Consider the following 22283-nt stretch of genomic DNA (forward strand, 5'->3'; position numbering starts at 1 on the left):
TTTTTGATTTCATCGATAATGGATTATGATTAGTTTCCTCAACTCAATGTCACAACACTATGTTAAATTTTTTGAAATGTCAAAAGCACGAAAATATTTGCGTGTTACAAAAACAATCAAAACAAATAAAATTTAATTAACTTACGGACAATTATAATGATGGAGTGTACTATAATTTAATCTAGTTCAGCGTTTTATAGAATTTATAGTTTAAAGATCATTTCATACCGTTAGCAATGAAGTCGTTCAAGCTCATTGTTCATCAGTCTAGTTTCAGTCGTAAGTAAATACCTACCTAAATTCCAATAAATAATTGTTATTGCTACTTAATTAATAATAACAATTCACCTATAGTGGTGTACAAGAAGTGCAAGTTATACAAACTTTTACAATAATTTCAGCTGCCGATCTCATAATCAATTTGAAAGACTATCCGGGTCTCAAAGAGAAGGATGTTGTTGAGATCTATCACCCTGAAAATGACTACCCTCGGCTACTTCTTCAAGTCTCTAAGGTGGATGTTCCAAATAGAGGACGAGGTAATGAATAATCCAGATACCAACATAACATATTAAAGCCAAAGGTCATACAAACATTTAATGTTTGTATTAACAGAGATCTAAGCCAATGGTCTTTCCCTCATATAGAATCACTATAACAATAACAAAAAGAAAGAAAGTTATATGCTTGCAAAGACAATTCTATTGCCATTGGAAAATGATTTACTAAAAATAGTTTCAATATTTCAGATACCATAAGTGTTGAGCAAAGTATAGCAACAACATTCCAGTTACGCACATTTGCAGATGTGCTAGTGAACATTGTGAACATTCCGGATGTTGCGCTTGACTCTGTGGAACTCACCTTCAAGGACCAGTATATGGGCCGATCTGAAATGTGGAGGCTGAAGAATCACCTGGTAAATAAAATATGAATGAAACATAGTAAACAGAAATTATTACATTCTTTATCTACCCATCTACCATATTTTAACAGTTATGACAGCCTGTGGCTGCATATTGCATAAATTTGTGATAAAAGTTCTACTGGAATTGTGTTGGTATACAAGTTACAAAGCTTCTCAATACAACTGCTCATAGTATAATAAAACATACTGATTGCTTGTTGGCAATATCATAGAAAAAGATGTTAAGCATTGAATCATACTAGTTCCCTCAAATACTTCAAGCATATTGTTCCCTCATGTAATATTTATTCAATTTTCCCTTACAGGTTGGCACATGTGTTTATTTGAACAAGAAGATTGAGTACTGCGGAGGTGCAATCAGATGTCAAGTGTACGAGATGTGGTCTCAGGGTGACCGAGTGGCTTGCGGAGTCATCACAGAGGATACTAAGATTGTCTTCAGATCTTCCACCTCCATGGTTTATTTGTTCATTCAAATGTCTTCCGAAATGTGGGACTTTGATATACACGGGGACTTGTACTTTGAGAAGGCTGTAAATGGATTTCTGGCTGATCTATTCACTAAGTGGAAGGTAATATTCCTTTCATATTTTAAAAGCTGAATTGGGAAAGCTATTTAGCTATTAAACACATAATGTAACTTGGTTTTGGAAAGTTGATAAAGTATACTCTTCTTTCACAAATGAACATCTGAACCAGTGTTCTCAAAGACATTGATAAAACACAACATCTTTCTTTACAGAAAAACGGCAGTAACCATGAAGTGACAATAGTGCTATTCTCAAGAACATTTTACAAAGCGAAGTCCTTAGAAGAGTTCCCGCCGCACATGCGGGAATGTTTGCAACAAGACTACAGAGGCAGATTCTACGAAGATTTTTACAGGTAATAATAACTAAACCATAAAATAACCCCATATTAACAATCATTTTTTAATTGATTATAAAGTATTACGTCGTTTCTTGCCTCATAACATGATATACAAAACATCGTATCTAGGAAAGGCCAAGACGGAAATACTGAATACATTATTCAGGTACAATGTGAATTGATTACTGCTATGCATAACAGAGCATAAACTAAACATAAATTAAGGAATACAATTATAAACAAACAAAAAACCCGACTGCACGCTAAAAAGATGAAAACAAGCCCCAATGTTAATGGAATGTATCGCAGGCGGGGACCAGCAGAGGGTTCACCATTTAACTGAATGTTACTTAGATAGGTACATACATTGTGTGGCGGTCAAGTTGGTCCAAGCCTGCGATACTTTCCATTAACATTGGGGATGTTTTCATCTTTTTAGCGTGCAGTCGGGTTTTTTGTTTGTTTATAATTATATTTTTTTATTACTACTTTTTACTTGTTTTTATTTTATGAAATTTTATGTCAGTAGTTTTAGTTTATGAACATTTTTTATTTCAATAATTTTGGTGTTGTGATTTAAATAAGTACTTACCTACAATAATATGCATATTTTTGTAATGTGCTAATCAAGCCCTTTCATTTGATACCCCTCACGGCATAGTAGGATAAATATAATTTTTTCGATCATCACTTTATGTCCTCTAGAGGGCGCTATGTACATTTTAATGTAATGTCATAGCCTATAACCATCGCGCAATCAATACACTTCTAACGATACTTCATACATCAAAATCTATCAAGCCGTTTAGGCTACAGGAGGTAACAAAGAAACAGACAAACATACATACATACATACATACATACATACAAACATACAATCGAAAAACATTACCCTCCTCCTTCGGCAGTCGGGTAAAAACATTACCCTCCTCCTTCGGCAGTCGGGTAAAAAGGGATACTTTTAATTGCTTTTGTCAGTTTTTGCCACGGGAAAACAATGTAACAACATTTTAAAAATTCCATACATTTCATAAATCCACTCTAACAAGACATCCTATATACCAGGGTGGCAGTCCAGAACGAGAGGTACGAGGACTGGTCGAATGTGCTGCTGCAGCTACGGCGACTGTTCACCGACTACCAGAAGATAGTGCTACAGTACCACGAGCGGCCCAACATGGAGATACCGACGGCTATCAACTCTACCGCAGCTCAGGGGAACTTCCTTGAGGTGCTGAATATGAGTTTGAATGGTGAGAATGTAAAAAAATATTTGGTATTTTTAGTGTGTCGGTGTAAATCACAATACATTAGAGTGCGACTAGGGTTTGTCACTGTGACCATAGAATAACGAGTTTCAAAGAACTCCTTAAAATAAACATACAGCTGGTGCTATTATTAGTGATAATGAAATACAGTGAGTCAGTATGTTTTTTAAAACTATGACGCCGTTTAACGCCCACTTTTTGTAGTCCTATCTGTTGTCATAACCTTTGACCATGATATCTGCCCTCATCATAAATAAAAATGGAAGCAACAAACTGCACATCCAGATTCTAGATGTGTACCCTAAGTACATTGTACTCATTCAAAAACGGCTATACGGCTCGCGGCCTATCACGTGAGTACAAATGTACAGCGAAAAGCGGGTGACTCTGACTACCCCTTCGGGGATAACAGTCGTGAACATTTATGTATGTATGCAATAAACTCCTACACAAAACTCTCACTCTTACCATTCCAGTATTCGAGAAGCACTATCTGGACCGTTGCTTCGACCGAACGGGACAACTCAGCGTGGTCATCACCCCGGGAGTGGGAGTGTTCGAGGTCGACAGAGAACTCACCAATGTCACCAAACAACGCATCATAGACAACGGAGTCGGAAGCGATCTAGTATGCGTCGGCGAACAACCCTTACACGCCGTGCCATTATTAAAGTTCCACAATAAAGACAACAGTCTCAACTCTATAGATGACTACTCCATGCCGCATTGGATTAACCTGTCGTTTTATTCGACGAATAAAAAGGTGGCCTATTCTAATTTTATTCCGAGAATCAAACTCCCGCCGCGGAAGAGTCAAGAGCCGTTGATAAAGATGTATGAGGATGAGCGAAAGGGCAAGTTGTTGAAGGAGGATGAATATATGCACAACGCCATCTTTGATTACGACGCGTACGACGCGCAAGTGTTCCAGCTGCCGCCTGCGCATAGCACTTGGTAAGTATTTATATCCTTTCCTTAGATACAGAGAGAGAGAGAGAGACATTATTATAATGTAGCTTCATCTTTACCGTAAAAAAGTGAAACTATTTTTTTTTTGTAAAGAATGGTTTCATTAATATCCTGATTCATGGCGATAAAAAATTTAAAATTACATATTTCGAACTCGTCTTTGTTATGTAAAAGACAAAAACTCGTCACAAATTGCTCAATAACTATCTTTTGTCTCTGCGAGCTTTATAATCAATACAATTTATTAATTTCCCTACAGCGTCCAAAGAGTGGCTCGTACTAAAAAGACCTCCGTAGCCGGTCTAGAGAGCATCAGTCGCAAGAGCCCCCCAACCTCGACCATGCACCATCGTAAGATGTCCGACCCTGACATACACCACAGCCTGACGGATATACTCAGCAATGGCAGTAAGTATTGTAAGCTGGTCGATAAGAAGTTTTATGTTGGTGTGATTGTGTTTATATTAATTTGTTTTCTCTTGATTTGTGTTATATTTTTTCTAATTGGAAATTTGGAAGCCCCAAACCCTAACTCTTAGAAACGTATGCTATCTTTTAAAAAATGCATTCTTATCTTATGCAATTTTAATTTATTGCTACTATAATTATTATTTAATATACAAAAAATATACGTATCCTCTGTTTTACCTCAAATAAAAAAAGATTTTTTTTCACTTAGGCTTGGCTTACTATTTTAGTCGTGCTTTTGTTACTATCCTTTACGAAATACCGTCTTTCCCTTGATTATTTCTATATATCACGAAATACGGATATCCGTAGAATACAATGAAGCGTGATTTGATCACATAAGACACCCAAAGCAACCCTCTAACTTTGACCCAATACCTTCCCATTCAAACACTATGGGCCTTACCACAAAAATATAGACAGTATTTAACAGAAGTTTAGCACTGTCAAACGCCTACAAAATCTGTCAAATTTTGTTTTAAACACCAGTAAAACAGTGTTTAAAGTTTTTTGTGGTAGTACAGCAAACACCTTCCCCAGACAGCAGATCCGCTCTCGACTCGACCGACTGCCCGGACGGGCCGGGGCGCGCCCCGCGCTGGGTGACGTCACACAAGCCCGTCATCCGCACCGGCCGCGCGCTCATCAACCCCTTCGACCCCTCGCACGTCACCGTCAAGCTCACGAGCAATAGGAGGCGGTGGACGCATATCTTTCCTAAAGGTAAGTGACTAGCGATAAATCCTTTACGAAAAGCAAAGAACTTAACTAATAGACGGCACTATAATAAATAGCGCCATCTGTGAGTCGCTACGCTAATCTACGCATATCTTTCCTAAAGGTGAGTGACTGTCTGTGAATCCTTTACGAAAAGCAAAGAACTACTATAATAGCGCCACCTGTGAATCGCTACGCTAATAGATACAGCGCGGGTGCTACAATCTGTTGCATACAAAGTGGCGCCTCTAGCGACAACAACCGTAAACAGTTTGACAGTAAGTGTAGTGTAGTACATCCGCGCTGGGTGACGTCACACAAGCCCGTCATCCGCACCGGCCGCGCGCTCATCAACCCCTTCGACCCCTCGCACGTCACCGTCAAGCTCACGAGTAATAGGAGGCGGTGGACGCATATCTTTCCTAAAGGTAAGTCTATGGCGCTATCGATGAATCCTAAACGGAAAGCTACTTCTTAAGTTCAGGTCGTCAACGAATGTAACGAATCCGCAGCGCTAAATATGTCGCTAATAGAAAAAAGCGCGGGTGCTACAATCTGTTGCATACAAAGTGGCGCCTCTATCGAGAATCCTCACCAGAAAGCAATGTTTTTAAGGTTACCAATTGGCATCATTTTAACAGCGCAAACTATGGCGCTAATAGAAAACAACGCGGGTGTTACAATCTGTTGCATACAAAGTGGCGCCTCTAGCGACAACAACCGTAAACAGTTTGACAGTAAGTGTAGTGTAGTACACCCGCGCTGGGTGACGTCACACAAGCCCGTCATCCGCACCGGCCGCGCGCTCATCAACCCCTTCGACCCCTCGCACGTCACCGTCAAGCTCACGAGTAATAGGAGGCGGTGGACGCATATCTTTCCTAAAGGTGAGTGTCTAACTATGAAGGAATCCATACGAAAAGCGGTTTCTTAAGTTCAACTGTCGTCAAAGAATCTAGCTAATCCGCAGCGCTATAAAGTGCGAAATATGTCGCTAATAGAAAACAGCGCGAGTGCTACAGTTGCATACAAAGTGGCGCCTCTAGCGACAACAACCGTAAACAGTTTGACAGTAAGTGTAGTGTAGTACATCCGCGCTGGGTGACGTCACACAAGCCCGTCATCCGCACCGGCCGCGCGCTCATCAACCCCTTCGACCCCTCGCACGTCACCGTCAAGCTCACGAGTAATAGGAGGCGGTGGACGCATATCTTTCCTAAAGGTAATGTATCGATGAATTCTGAACGAAAACCTATGTTTTTTAAGGTCACTAGACCCAATAAACATAGCTTAAATAGCGCAAACTATGACGCTAATAGATATCAGTGCAGGTGCTAAAATCTGTGTTGCATACAAAGTAGCGCCTCTAGCGGGAATGAGCGTAAACTGTTTGACAGAAAGTGTAGTATGTTCTCGCTGGTTTGATTCACATTTGTTTATGCCTGGTAAATAACGTTCAGTTGAATTTGCTGTGTTAGTCACACACGGCAAAAATCCACAAACAAAGATTGATTGATTGATAACGTTCAGTTTCATTGAATGTGAACGAATGACAAATAAAGGTTTTCGATTTGACAGCTGTCATAGGGCTTATGCTATATTATACAACGTATAACACTAATCATTACCCCGCAGGTCCAACGGGAGTGTTGATTCAACAGCACCACTACCAGGCGCGGCCGGCGGGCGAGGCGGCTTCTAAGACAGAAGTGGAAGTGAGAAGCGATACCCCCGTGTCTAAGGAGAATGGAGTGGTCAATAATAACCACCCCGTGTATCAGGTTGATGGTGAGTGGAGCTATTTTATATTTGAAAATACGCTACTTTCCGAAGTCCTTATCATACACTGATGGACATCATCTCGCAAGGAGTCGGTCTACGGTCTTGCTCGTTGCGTCGGTCCAGTGGGCTGAAGGACTTGCCATGCTATCTGCGTTAGCTAAAAATAGGTATCATATCTAAGAGAATGTAGAAGAAGAAAGATATAAAAACTTTACTTCTAAATATATTTTATAAGTACTTAAAATTATTACTTATTCATTTCCAGGGTTCTAACTATATTGCTTAGCCGACCTCACAGACAATCGGCAACCGCATTCCTTACAAAACAACACACAATAAATTCCTATTTCCAGGTAACATGATGAGTCGAAAGCGCGTGATAAGCGCTTCAGGCGCACTGAGCGTGCTAGGCGCCGCGCTCGCCGCCCCGACAGTCTCTACTACCAACAACGCCTCGCTAGCGCTACTGTGGGGCGCCACGGGAGAGCAGGAGTGGACCCCCGCCCTTACCACTGGTATGTATACAGGGTGTTGCCTAAAGGGTATACTAAGCCGAAACCTACGTGTTAGTACACCTAGTTTCGGCTTAGTACACCCTTTTTGCAACAGCCTGTAGAGAAGCGAATTGAATAACTGTTGCTGACTTTTGTGTAGATTTTGCCGTGATGTGTTTTGTGAGTGACGTCGCTTTAGCTGATGTGACTGTCCTTGGTTAATGTTTAATGTGTGTACAGGGTGGAAAAGATAATAATCATAGCCGTCAAAGCTACTGGAAATTCCGTATGTGTATATAAGGATGTTTGTAAAAGCTATGATAAGTATCTTTGCTGCCGGGTCTATCTTTTCCACCTTGTAGAATAATTATAGGTCCTTCCTAAATATGAGGTGACTCTTGGGTTTCAAGGTTCGTCAAAAACGCAAACTGTGAGGCGATGAAACCTAAAGCCATAGACTGTTTTCTACTATAAAATTTACATAATTTGTACCTATTGTAAAATTTTCTATCCATAAAAACCGTGGATGAAACAAAACATTGGCATAATGTAAATTGTACATATAAAATCATATACACATGACCGCAATAACAAATAACAACCATTACTAAATTACATTTTATTTCTAATGTTTCATGAAATCGCGGCATTGCCATTTTCCCATTGCAACGAACTCGACGACAAAGCAAGCAGAGCCATAGGTTTGATATATTCATTGGATACGCACAGAGTAGATAACTTTGTTGCCTTGTCGCTTCAATTTTATGTAGTTATTTAGCAGTTGATGGCCTTTAAGCTCAGCACTATTTACACTAAGGCGCTTTACCCACCGTCGCCGCCGCTAATAACGTGAAGATATAATATGGGATTTGATGAAAAGAGATTGTATAGGTGATTTTTGTCCCAGAGCTATAAAGAGTGCATCGCAACTAAGTCGGGTTGGAGACCTATCTAAATCCGCAGTAAAAAAGATATACGAGTAAATACCAACATAATACCTCTACAATACTCTACATTCTACAATGATGGTAATAAAGGTTTGAATATTTTATTCAATATATGCTGACTGTTTTACTCGTTGATTGCGGCGCGGCGCAGCGGTCGGATAAGTGAACACTGTAAGATTCTACCAGTAAACATTGGTGTTTTTATTAGTATATAGATATTGAATCAAATCTATGTGGGATTCTGTAAGATATTCCACTTAAGAGAATATAAGAAAATTAAGTAGAAAGTTTTTGATTGGAAACTAGAGCTCAATATTTACTGGTACAGATACGATCTTAGTGCTAAATTGTACTGAAAGGGAGCTATTTTAGGTATGGTAATGCTGCTGCTTTTGGAAGGGGAAAAGTCTCTTTAGTTAATGATAAAGTTAATAAAGTGTCCTCGATGCAAGAGAAACAATGCCTTAATGCCTAACACATTTAGTTTATTTTAATATACTGCATGTTTTTGTTATCAAAGTAGTTAACTTGCATGTAACCTATTTATTGCGTCATTCAGAGGGAAGGAAGGAACTAAAAATCTTAACAATAAACATAATTTAACATTGTGGGATAAAATGCATAAACTTATTCATCTAAAAAAATAAGACACCAATATTTGGTTCATGTTTGTCAAACTTTTCATGCACATCCCCCACTGCAACCATCAAGTTACTAACAAACAAACCAAGTTTTAACAACAAAACTACCCATAACAGTCCCTTATTACCAACCACCCAACCATAACAATAAAACTCTAGAACGTTCCACTCCCTAAACAGGCGTGGACTGGAAATCTCTGACCATACCGGCGTGTCTCCCTATAACCACGGATTACTTCCCCGACAAGCGGTCTCTACAGAACGACTACTTAGTCTCGGACTATAATCTGCTACCGGATGATGTGAATGCTGACTTCGCACAGAACAGAGCTATTTATAAGAACCCGTTGACGACTTCTGAAGTGTTTAAGGAGCTGGTTTCACAGAGATTGGCACAGGTATGATGTATATTTTTATCTATATCATTCACCACGCTTTATTACTCCGCTAAGTGCATTATTTGTACTAGAAATTGTACTAGTACTTAACCTACCCTATCCAGTTAACTTATGTTGCGTAAAACACAATCAAAACCTAGGTGCACCATTAAATCTCTGTATGTGCCTAAGCCATCACAGATAACAAATCTTCGTCTTATTTACTAGATGGAGAATTATGCTATAAAGCTTTGATTGCAAATCTGACACAGAATATTACATAACTCATGACATTTTCCAGGGTTTCCAACTAATAGTGGGTATAAACGAGAATGACGTGATCGAAGCCCATTGCCCGTCGACGCCAGCGCCCCCGCCGTCGAAAGTGGCGCCTCACAGCGGCAAAACTGCGAACCTAGCGCCCACCAAGAGATTCCTGCTTTCCATCGGCAGGATATTCCACAAACTTACTCTCGTCGGCTCTACCATCACTGTTACGAGATATCGGCCCAGGTAAGATGATATTCTGATGTATTTGTTTTAAATTATTATGAAGAAGCCTATCTAAGTGCCACATTTATTAGTACGACGTTTTATATTAAGGTTAAACTCTAACCCAACTGGCACCTACAATTGAAAATAAATAATAACTTCCATTGAAATTGCTTTTACTAAAACTGCCAGGTTTCACGCCCTCTCTCTTCATGTGAGAATGAAGATGAGAATGAAAAGCAATTAAATTTTTAGAACCTACCTCCCAATACCATGTACCTAGATTGTGGAACCTGAGGTCGTTTCCGCTAGAAACGGCTGTTTTTAGCGTTTATTACATAAACTTCTTGCGAACTTGCGTTTAATCTTATAAAAGAGCAGATATTTTGTGCATGACGAAAAAAAACTAAAGTTTACTTTGACGCAGTGTATTTTCCGAAAAGTTTGCTCTTGTAAAATAGCTGCAATCACACTGCAATCGAAAACATTAATTTTATTATTAACTATTTTAAATAACAACACTATATGATACAAACAAAAACTACCCTTATTCGAATGTAATAAGGGTCCTGTCAGATGTCTTTTCCCGTGAAACAAGGTATAGTTCTCATTACTACATGAAGATGGCGCTAAATGCACGCATTCTACATCGCGGTATGGTTGTGTTTAACGTCCGTTCATAATACACAGTCTAAACATTTCCACGGCACAGAATAATAACTAGTACCTGTGTGAGTGACACAGGCCTTTTTATAATATTTTTGAAGGTTTTGTGTCCGTCGGATACAAGCCACGGTATCTTCCCAGAGTTCTTTGCTATTAGTAGATACTAGTGTCCATAGTCTAGCTAGTCTAATAAAAGCTGGTCCTCTTTTCTCAGAGTGACTATCCTACGTCACAATAAGTTATTGTGACGTAGGATTGTCAATAACTTTGCTACTTTATTTCAACACAACATGTTACAGGGTATTTTAATTTTATATTATTATCTGTATACCATGCACTACCCTATCATTTTTATCCATATCCATACTGTTCTGTTATCATAGCAATTCTTTAATTGAATTACCATACTCTTTCGTTGAATCAGTAAGGCCGAGGACAGAATGTTATGGCGCTCATCGCTAAATCTATTTGTATTAGCAGATGATGCGATGTCTACGTCGCAGCCGGATCGTATAATCCGCCGCATTGCATTACGGCTGGCCGCATTACATGACAGGGCCGCTTTGTAATGCGCCGGATCAACGTTTAGCCGGATTCTCTTTACCATACGTTCTTCAATACGGCGGCCCACGTTTAGCCACATCGTACGTCTACTGAAATTGTAGGGTGACCATGACCATACTTATAAAATAAAGCAACGTTTGAATTAAAAATCTTTTTTATTAATCACTCATAGGTTTCTTCATACAAAATTTTTTACTAGTCTAGAATTGTTATGATAGACACTAATATAGTAAATAAAATAATAAGCTTTAGAATTAAGCAACGTATTTATAAAATACTATGCTATTTGGCTAAAATACTTTACTACAATATTATGAAATAATATATTATGAAATAATCATTTATATGTTGAGATCTAAGACAGTTGGCCGACCATATTCATGATATTATATTTTTAGCCCCAGTAATATTGTGTGGAATTCCGCCGACCACCAGAATCCATGGGCACTTTACCTGTTTTGACGTGCATTATAACCTCCGAAACTCGGTCCTTTGTCCATGGTTTCTTCACTGTCCCACATTGAGCGGAATAGAAACATTTAACGGCACGTTAAATTTTTTTTAAAGTCACTGTCCACTAACGTATTTATCACGATTTCTTCATTTAAAACACTCATATCTTCGCAATTTTGTAACGAACAACTAACAATTCTGTATACGACGCTATTGTTGTTGTAATGTCAGGCAGCGCCACGAGTGTTAAAAATGGAAAATAAAAACTTTCAAAGCGGCGGCTATATTCCTCGCCGTATTACATTACGGCCAGCCATATTGAAGGACGCACGCCGTCGATTACAATCCGCCGAAATTTCATGCAGCCGTATTCAATCCGGCTAAACGTTGATCCGGCGCATTACAAAGCGGCCCTGTCATGTAATGCGGCCAGCCGTAGTCTCCAATATGGCTGTCCGTAATGTAATACGGCTAGGAATTAGCCACCGCTTTGAAAGTTTTTAGTTTCTATTCTCTATTCTGACATAACAACAACAATGGCGTCGGATACAGTTCATGTGTTACAAAATTGCGAAGAAATTAGTGTTTTAAATGAAGAAAAGGTGATAAATACATTAGTGGACAGTGACTTTAAGAAAAAAATTAACGTGCAGTTAAATAATTTCTATTCAGCTCAATGTGGGACAGTGAAGAAACCATGGACAAAGGACCGGGTTTTGGAGGTTATGATGCACGTCAAAACAGGTAAAGTGACCATGGATTCTGGTGGTGGGCGGAATTCAACACAATATTACTGGGGAAAAAAATATGACATCATGAATGTGGCCGGCGAAGATTATTTGATCTTTAAGAAAAATAAACCGGAAGATCCTAATATCCGAGTTGTGCCGATGGAACAATATTTTAATACTTTGATGGAAGTCCATAAGGAAACCGGCCACGGTGGAAGAGATAAAATGATGTAAGCTAGTAAAAAAATTCGTATGAAGAATATGATGAGATTAATTAAATGAGAACCTATGAGTGATTAATTAAAAAGTTTTTTTAATTCAAACGTTGCTTTTTTTATAAGTATGGTCATGGTCACCCTACAATTACAGTAGACGTACGATGTGGCTAAACGTGGGCCGCCGTATTGAAGAACGTATGGAAAGGACAATCCGGCTAAACGTTGAACCGGCGCATTACAAAGCGGCCCTGTTATGTAATGCGGCCAGCCGTAATGTAACGCGGCCGGCTGCGACAAACTCACAGTGAACTTTATTATGGCTGTTCTACAGCCCTTTTGTACTTCTTGGCTAGATTCTAAACTACAAACTTAAGATACATACTACACTTTAGAATAAAATGTATATTCTATACAATTTGTTCCAGTTCAGTTCACTGTTATGTCATCGGCTGATAATGATAATGATTGCTCTTTCCAGACACCCGTACCCCCCGTTCAACATCCACTACCGGTACCGGTTCCACGCGCCCAACCACGACACATACGAGGTCTCGTGGGTCTCCTTCACTACGGAGAAACTGGAGAACTATAACTGGAACTACATGGACCACTATATCTGTACACGCGGGGACAACGACTTCGCTCTTGATCAGGTACCAAGCTCATCTGGTTGTTAGAAAAGGTTACTTATGTAATTTATCTGGCTGACTTAACAAAAGAAACATAAAAATAAGCCGTAATACTTTTTTTTTAAATTTAAGCAAGCGTTAGTGTGTCAGTGACAAACATTACAGCGACACTAGGGTTCGCCACTGTGGTGACAGGATTACCCAGTCAGATACATAATGTTGCTAGTCTCTGATTGACTAGGTTGCGCCGGACTTTTATGAGATACAGTTAATACACTCGGGGATTGCTCCTGTCGTGCACCGCTTTTAACCAAGCTTTTGATTACTTAGGTATAAAATATTGAACTGAAGCTGAAGTAATGTAGTCTGTAGTGCCATTAATTCACAAACTATTAATACAAAAACTATATGACTTCACAAAACCAATTCCAGGGCCTAAAATACTGGCGCTTCAGAACCCTACTCCTGCCTATGAACAACCCGGCCACCAAGCAGATTCTCGAAGACGAGGGCACCCACTGTGACATCTACCCGACGCCCACTCGGCAGGACCTTGAGCAACTCACGGAGGGATTCCTCAAGATGACGGAACTCTACTTTAACAAGGTCAAAAGACCCAACAAGCAGCGGGTAAGTCACTTTCAGTCTGATTTTAAGGAGTTAGGGTTTAGTTTTTTGGGGTTTTGGGATATTGTTGGTACCGTAATCGGGGTTGCGATTGGTCAAAATTGAGCATTGAATTTGAAGTGGTATCAAAGCGAATTTATTTATTAAAATGTTTACCTAATCGCTTACCATTTAATTTGGTACAATTTATTTTCTTGAAAGAATCGATAAATCGTGCCTTCGATTTTGGTGTCATCTATTTTGGTTATTTTTAAATGCCACAGCGAAATTTTTGAGTAAAATTGTAATTAGTCTGATATTACATTAAGTATACCATAGTCACATTTTATCTTAAAATGTAGCATGTATCTCAATTGTGTAGTTTAGTACCTAGTATATACCTACATAAAGTACTAAAATAAGTTAGTATTATACATCTACATTCGTTGAAAACATATCCTTTTATTTAGGAGCTTCAATGAAATAACTTCCTTTTTGATATTGTATCCTCTTTGTATGGGCATGCCGAAGCATAATATGCACCAGTATAATTAAATAACAACGTAGTAAGCATGGAGTTGATTATAACCCAAATAAACTTCAAATCTCCTTAATCGAAACTCACCGATAAAGTCCATTCATAATGAAAGACTATGCATCGTTTTAAGGAGATCTACTTGGCTTAAACAATTTACATTTACTGATATCTTTAATGAACTTCTAAATGGTACCTCAAACATGAAATTTCATTTTATTTCGCTCTAAATGTTGCATGATTGTTATTGTAAAGTAAGCTTTTGTGTTCTGTACCCTAGTGTAAGTTTATATAAAATACCAAAAAATGTTATCGTTCTCATAAAAAAAATTATAAGTACATCTTAAATGTCCTTAGTTATATTACAGTTACAGCCAGAGACGCTGATTTGTATGCAAAAGAATGGTAACTTTTTTTAGTATTAATTAAATATGGAAACTTGCACTGGGGTACGGTACCAAGTCAAATGAAACAGAATTGTCGTCTTTATAAAACGACAACGTTGCACTTTATGTGAGCATGATGTTTACATAAAATATAATGTTCACTACACTATGTTTCATACATATTTTCTATGTTGCATCAAATATTAAGTATATATTTGTGATTTTTATTGGAATTTATTGTTTGAGTCCGTTTGCATGTGATTAATAATTGAATTATGTATTGACACAAAGACGAGCCAAGGTTGATAAAAGACAAACTTGAGTTCAATTTTATTTAACTTACTTAAAAAAACTTTTAAACAATGGCTCGATTTTGTTGAAAATATAATAAGTAAATATAGTAGATAAATGTAGAAAAGGTGATGGATACAGATTCTATGCTTGCACTGAGTTAGGATCTCTTTCGGAACACCTACTTCGATCTTCTGGCGCCAATAAAAGCCTTACAGACGTGCGTTCTCGACATATTGTTGGGAAAGCTATCGTTCAACGGAGCTAGAAGCTGTATAGTGCCTTGTTTAAAGCCGTAACTTTGGTAAGAAAGAATCTCATATTTAACTTAATGGTTTGTTAAATCATACTTTACATATTTGTCGAAGTCAGAATATATAATAAGATTGTCTACATTCTACACGCTAACTGACATTCCATCTTTAAGTAAATAATGATTTTATTGGGTCCTGCATGGAACAAATATCTATCAAATAATAAAATTATAAACTGTAATGTTTATGGCTCTGAATAAGCACTGAAAACAGCTATCCCAAGGCAACATTCGCGGCGTTTAGATTTTCAAACTTTACAAAGTTTATTTCCATGGTCTCTCGCCCGACTGTGAGTCTCGCCTGGTTTGGTTTGACTTCTTTAACTTTGCTTAAACTAAAAAACACCTAATTATTAATTGGCAGTAGAATAACTATCTACTTATACATATTGGTCCCTAAAGTAGTCAAAATAATTTCCTCATTCATTTGAGATCAATCACTCCCACCAACAGACTGACTCTGACAAACAACATACCGCTTCAATTTCACAAACAAGTCCACAAATCTTACAACCGCGTCACTACGACAAGGTTCCACTTGATTCCCTGCTAGCGCCAGGCGAGGCTCCCACTCGGGTAGTAGCGACCTTGTCTGTTTATGTCAGGGGGTCCCGCCGATGAGCTCACTGGACGCTTCCCTGACGCAGCGCAGGCACTCCACCTCCATCCTCAGTAGGCAGAACATGCAGGTATCCTTTACCGCTAGGAGAAAACCGGGGACAATTCGCCAGCGAAACTTCTGGAACTACTTCTGTTGAAGTTCTAGCGCCCTGGTACTTTTGTGGCCAATACATTTTGGAGTTTAGTTTGTTGAATGATTTTGTTATGTACTTTTCCTCCAGTTTTGCTGGCGAATTGAGATCTCGGGTCTTTAGCCTTAGGTGAATGTTGCAAACAAACTTTACAGGCCTTGATGTTTGTATAGATTAGACCCACACCTTAGAAGAATGCTTTATACAGATACATTCGTTGTTAAACGGATTGCCTTTTCAAGCTCGAGTATTTGCATATTTAATCAAAGACTTTGTACACATCAATATAATGACACCCCTCTTCCTCCATTTCCTTTCAATTAGTATCTATGTCTTTTACATAAGGTACATATTCATATTCAAATAAGTTAATCGTGTGTGAGGCCTGTAAGTTTGTTTGCTTTAATTACATATTTAATTTCTACTTCCTTTGGCAAAGTTTCCAAGTTTAGTTATTCTATTTTGTGGCATTCCGCGCACAATATTAGTATCCAATTTCAAAATTAAGGGTAGGTTTAAAGTTGCAATCACTTTATCACGATATTAAAGTGTGTTATATTAACCACTAAAACATTTAAACGACTAAAATTAATAACAGAGTTTCAATAAAACCACTTCACTTAATCACTGTTTCCCATAATTTTATAAACAACAGTGCTGTAGTGATAATATTGGTACAACCAACACCTGAGCACCACTCTTGTAACCTGCACTTGGTGTCAGATCTTCAGAAGCTAGAATTATATATCTGAAAATATATAATTATATATACAAGTAGTTATCCACAGTATAGTGGAGCTTCATACCGTGACAGAGCACGCATTAGTTTGCACATGTGCACCGTATAATTGCACTGCTTATTATAAAATTATGCATATTGAACCTGCACGAGACTTGCACCTCTAACAATGTGATATACGTTTGCGAGCTTCTTAACTTTTAGTTCTTTGATAGTCAAACTCGTACCTTTAGGTATCCCAACGTATATTGTATAGACTATAGTATATATTATATGAAAAATATATATAATAGTTGTTGTAAAAATGTGTTGTGTGTAGGCAGGAGTGTCGTCACCATTTCGGGAGCGCATTGGCAGCACCCGTCTGCCGGACCGGCCCCGGCTGAGACTAGACGCCGTGTCAGTATACCACACAACACTATCTATACATAACCACTCACTGTTTACTACTTGGTTTATTTTACCCAGCTGTTTATGGCGCACCTGTACTCTTGGCTTATTGTTTTTCTTTGGTTAACCATAATAATTTTTATAGAAATACTTTCTGTAGGTAAGTATAAACCCCAACTCAACATCGAACCTAAATGATTTATAAAAAACCTCCATTGGAAGCGATAAGACTGGTTGGTTCGATAGTTCATTAGTTATAGATAGAAGTCTAGTTACATTTGCACCATATTCATCATAATCCGGCTTTGCTTGTGAATGTGGCTGCCTATTTCACCCCATCATCTGTGTGGCTTTTGTAGTGTTGTTCTGTAGAATTTATCCTTATTTCTTCATGTTTTATATTTTACTTTCTGTATAAACTATGTATTTATTATTTGTTTTCTTTTTCTCAGCTCTTCTGTGTGTTCTTCCTTTGAGCTTCATCGATTCACTTGCGCTTTCTCGTTTCTTATTCCTTTTGAATGTTTCATTGCAGCAATTGTCACCCACTAAGTCACTAAACACTAGTCAGCCGATCAGGTAAGTGGCTATCATGCATCCATCTTCCTTCGCTGTGCCTAGTTGCCTACCTCTACAATCAGTTATAGTTATAAATAATTGTCAAAAAAATATTAATAAATATGTATTTAGGTGATGGTGGATCTTTGAATCTGTTTTAAATGATATTCAGCTCTTTGTGCTTTACTATCTTTTCTGTTCTCCAATAATTCTTCATCATCATCTTTATGTTTTTCTCATAAATATATTAGTTACCCACATCATAAATTCACCTAGTTTGTAGAGGCCTCATAAGGAAAAAAGGTCGGTATTACATGAGTATGTATTAATTAAGTACCATTATCAAACACTTGTTAATATTTCAGATCTACCGCCAAAACTGTGTTGGAAAGAACGCAGTCACAGTCCGGAGAAATGGATGACACGTACGATGAAGGGTAAATATAAAATAAATTATTATACAACGTAAAAGTATCAAGATCAAATACTTCACACACAATACTTCACAAGAGACAAGTTAAAGAAAAGAAAGCAACTTCATATGTATTCTATACCCATAACTTAATTATGCAATCTTCATTCTACATACTCGCTCACAAACAACCACCTTTTCTAAAATAGCCCTCATTCCACAGAGTGCAAGAACCAAAGCTGAAATCCAACGCGCCACTATCAAGCATAATCGAACGCATGCGCAGTCCAACCCTTGGAGTGGGTTTCTTACAACAAACCGTCAGTCTTCCTTCCCAGGCCTTCGTTTCCATATACGCCATACACTGGCTCGTGGCTAACATGGAGGGGTGTACCACGGAGAAGGCTACGGCTATTATGGAGGTGAGTGGATTTTCATTGTATTGAATTGAAATAGGGGTTTAGTTAATACAAACAACGATCATTTAGTCCTTCGTAATCAAGCCACAGAGCTTGATATACTTCTCGTCTACGCAACGCTTATCCTGAGCAGCTATTTAATGAAACATGAAACCTAAAGTAACTTTTCTGAAGGTAGTAAGAAGAATGTTAGTAAAATACACCTTTTTGACAATGAGTATTAACAACCAATATTATCAATATGATTACAGAAAATGCTGCAAGAGAAGCTGATCTGCCACGCGTCTGGAGACACGTACAAGAGGTTCGTCGTCGGCTACTACATGTACCACATACTGCCGCAGAAGAAAGATAAAGGTTTGTATCATTTTCTCAATAATCCGTCGAAAATGTGGATAATTCTGCTGTTACTGACTGAATTTAAACTACAACTATTTGACACGATATAAAAACCCTAAACCGTTAGCGGACTACATAGCTCTCACTGAGCTTGACTAGGATTTGTCGCAGTGACGAAAATATTTTCCAATGAGATAAAAGTCTCAGCCGTATACATATAAAAAAACGAACAGATGATACGTCATGCACCCGAGAAGGCTCGTTTCGTGCATCCCATAAAAAACACCTTTGGTATTTACTGAAAGCTTTTGCTATTAAATAATCTTTACCAATTCCAGAATTAACAGACTACGTGAAACCACTGGGCGACCTGCAAAGCTTCGAGAACGAGTGGATGGAGGTAGAAGTGCTGGGCCCGCGCTCCCCACTTCTGCCTTCAGACGCCGGCGCTATAGACATCAGTGGAGTGTCGACAGCGGTCACTGATGAGACCGGGGTGCCTGCGTTCCTGTGTGATGATATTAATCCCAACTATATGAATATGAGCAATGATACTGATAGTAAGTGGTTGAATTCTGTAAGAAATTCTCTGGATAAGTCTGCCTATTCTGGGAGCTATAGACATAAGGGAAGCGTCCACAGCGGTCACTGATGAGACCAGGGTACCCGCCTTCCTGTGTGACGATATCAATCCCAACTATATGAATATGAGCAATGATACTGATAGTAAGTGGTGATCAATTAAGTTTTGTTCTATTAAACGATATAGTTATGAAAACATAAGATGGTGAAAGTGCCAAGCTATAATATATCAATGTTATTTATTTATCCATCCGTTATAGAGATGACGACAAACTCGTTTAAAGTGGTGTTTATGCCCTCGACTGTAATCCCCGAACGAAGGGGTAGTCAGAGTTGACTCCCCAGTCCCCCGCTTTTCGCTGTAAATTTTTTGTACTCACGCAGCGGGGAATGCTATATATTCAAATAATTTATTTTATAATCAATTATTCCAAAATATAGATAGTTAATCTTTAAAAATTTCTCCCCACAGTGCCTTTATACAAGAACACGCACCTCGACATCGACATAAACAACAAGAGCGACCGCATAGAGTGGGGGCACGCGCGCTACCAGGCCACGTTCCGGCCCGACCAGGCGTACGAGATGTGCATCCAGTGGGCCGTCGCCTCGGGCAACATCGTCGCTGAACTGGTGAGCGAATATTATATCTAAAGTACCTATTATGAGAGGTTCCATTCGAGAGAGCCAGGTGCAGGTATTTACACAACCACAGAGAATACAATAGAACATATAAATAAGTTGTAGCATTGGATAATTAATTCACTGGAATGATGGTTATTGGGCTGGACCAAGCAAGGCACGGAACTTGAATATTATCGCATTTTTATACTATGTATAGAACATAACTCCACAGGGCCGCGATATGTGTACTTAGAAATAGATTATAGGTCCTGAAAAAGATAAAATACCTAACTCTGTATATAGAAGCCTGACTCAAAAGTCACCAAACCATAACAAAATTACTCCACAGATATTCGGGTGGGCGCGCAAAGCCCAGAACTGCCGGCTGCAGATGGTGCCGATCCCGGCGGACCCGCTGGCGCTGCCCTTCACCGCCAAGTCCGACCCGCTGCGGGGGCCCATCTACGTGCCACTGCATGTTGAGGGACTACTCCGGGACAATGCCGCGCTGTTTGAAGGTGAGGTCTACCTACTTTAGATATAAGTTGGCTGGAAGTATTGCCCTCTGGAAGGAACTTAAATTTTGTCACTTTGAACACTTCTGTTTGAAGGTGGGGAATTGAATTGATGATGGCCGTCTGTTAACAGATGTAGATACAGCCAGGCTTGTGTACTTTAGTTATTTTCATAGTCTTACGGAATTCTATTGTGGGGCCGAGCGGCTGACAGAATTCTGATCTCCGCGGTGCATTTTGCGATAGGTACTTAAAGCTCCTGAACGTTCTGTAAAGGTAGTGGCACAGCAGGTTCCAAATGAAATGGTTTTTTCCACTTTGTAGAATCTGAACTTCGTAGCTTTCTCATAAAACTCAGTTTCGTTTTGAACTACGTATATTGCATAGTTTTATAATACTTTCGATCCAAATGACCAGCGGGTCTTATTTGTTCAAACTTTTTCCTGCTCAAACCAGCTAATGTTTAAATTATTCTGTTCTATGATACATATTTATGAAATGTACCATATTTCCTGAAGGTTTCCCCGAAGACACGTGGCTCGAGCGGCTATTCCTGTTCCAAGAGGCCATAGTGGGGCGATTCGGCTTCATCAAGTGTACAGTCGAGAGCACATCGCTAGAACAAGACTCGTGGGGCAACGGCAGTAGCGCTACAGTAGGAGATCACCTGTATGTGCATGTCACAGGGAATATGTTCATACTGATACCTACCACGGTCAAGCACGAACCGAAGACTTTGACCTCGCGACCGGTGAATAAGCCGTTGAATGCTGGCAGGTAATAATTAATTATGTGTTTTTATTACTTGGTACACCTTTCAGTCAGTAGATCTGACGACTTTAGACTAGCGTAGCTGGTAGTGCTTGGATAAAGATAGCTCATAAAGGAGTATTAAGGCGCTCGGATGCGAGACGCCTGAGTTCTGCGTTTTAATATATTCTTTGTTTAAATAAATGTTGTTGTTTCCAGATATCCAGTTCATCCAGAGATAGCCCCGAGTCCGCACAAGCCACTGAACTTCACCCGCCATGTTGGCTGCAACAACGACTATGATAACAGTAGACGGGTATAAACCTTTATAATTGTATAAGTTCTTTATTTAGTTTAGCTTTTACACATTACCAAGTATAAAGTCTGCATCGGCATCGTTAACTATAATAGATTTGGGTCCATTTATTTATACTTTTATTGCATAATTTACAAAAGTAGATGTACAATCAGGTGGACTTAATGCTAAGAACATTCTCTACCAGTATTCTTCTCCATTCATTATGAGTGTTTTGGTTTGACGGCTCTTTTTCTGTTCCAGATGGGTTTCTTGTGGTCCTGGAACCACATGATCTCAAAGAAATGGAAATGGTCTCAGATTCCGGCCACCGGTGATGACGCCTTCCAGATCAGGGTGCTTCGGGACTTCAAACATTTCTGCGCTAATCATGAACAAAGACTGACTCTTTTCTGGGATCAATGCTGGGAGCTCAAGGAGAAGGCCCACGGAATCAAAGCACGATGAAATATAATCACTTTATAAGCCAAAGTAAATGTTAAAATTGTAATTAAAACTATTGTATATGGTATCATTTTGTAAAATATATTTAAAAAGCAACT

The 22283-nt window shown here is 38.9% G+C and overlaps 1 protein-coding gene across 5 annotated transcripts; it reads left to right on the forward strand.

The window, feature by feature from the left end:
• Window positions 1-59: 59 nt before the first annotated feature.
• LOC105385381 (GATOR complex protein Iml1) lies at window positions 60-22283 on the forward strand. Of its 5 annotated transcripts, none has more exons than XM_048623407.1 (27): window positions 60-279; window positions 402-539; window positions 750-919; window positions 1234-1500; window positions 1671-1813; window positions 2864-3051; window positions 3543-4020; window positions 4295-4443; window positions 5044-5226; window positions 6856-7008; window positions 7356-7517; window positions 8183-8197; window positions 9265-9482; window positions 9763-9974; window positions 13064-13238; window positions 13647-13844; window positions 15951-16034; window positions 17156-17235; window positions 18150-18221; window positions 18420-18618; window positions 18867-18972; window positions 19293-19514; window positions 20009-20169; window positions 20510-20678; window positions 21194-21452; window positions 21645-21741; window positions 21985-22283. In XM_048623407.1, the coding sequence occupies exons 1-27, from the start codon at window positions 237-239 to the stop codon at window positions 22186-22188; spliced, it is 4545 nt and encodes a 1514-aa protein (XP_048479364.1). In that variant the 5' UTR covers window positions 60-236; the 3' UTR covers window positions 22189-22283. The 5 variants fall into 5 exon arrangements, with proteins under 5 accessions (XP_048479364.1, XP_048479366.1, XP_048479367.1 ...); XM_048623409.1 differs by lacking the exon at window positions 17156-17235 and adding an exon at window positions 17762-17805; XM_048623410.1 differs by lacking the exon at window positions 15951-16034.

This window comes from Plutella xylostella, chromosome 10 (genome assembly GCF_932276165.1).
Source record: "Plutella xylostella chromosome 10, ilPluXylo3.1, whole genome shotgun sequence".
In the NCBI taxonomy this organism is placed as follows: Eukaryota; Metazoa; Arthropoda; class Insecta; order Lepidoptera; family Plutellidae; genus Plutella; species Plutella xylostella.

Excerpts from the sequence above, each read along its gene's own strand:
- LOC105385381 (XM_048623407.1), top strand. The coding sequence starts at position 237 with ATGAAGTCGTTCAAGCTCATTGTTCATCAGTCTAGTTTCAGTC. Across the intron at positions 9,975-13,063 it reads GTTACGAGATATCGGCCCAG|ACACCCGTACCCCCCGTTCA; the intron begins GTAAGATGATAT and ends TGCTCTTTCCAG. Across the intron at positions 21,453-21,644 it reads AAGCCGTTGAATGCTGGCAG|ATATCCAGTTCATCCAGAGA; the intron begins GTAATAATTAAT and ends TGTTGTTTCCAG.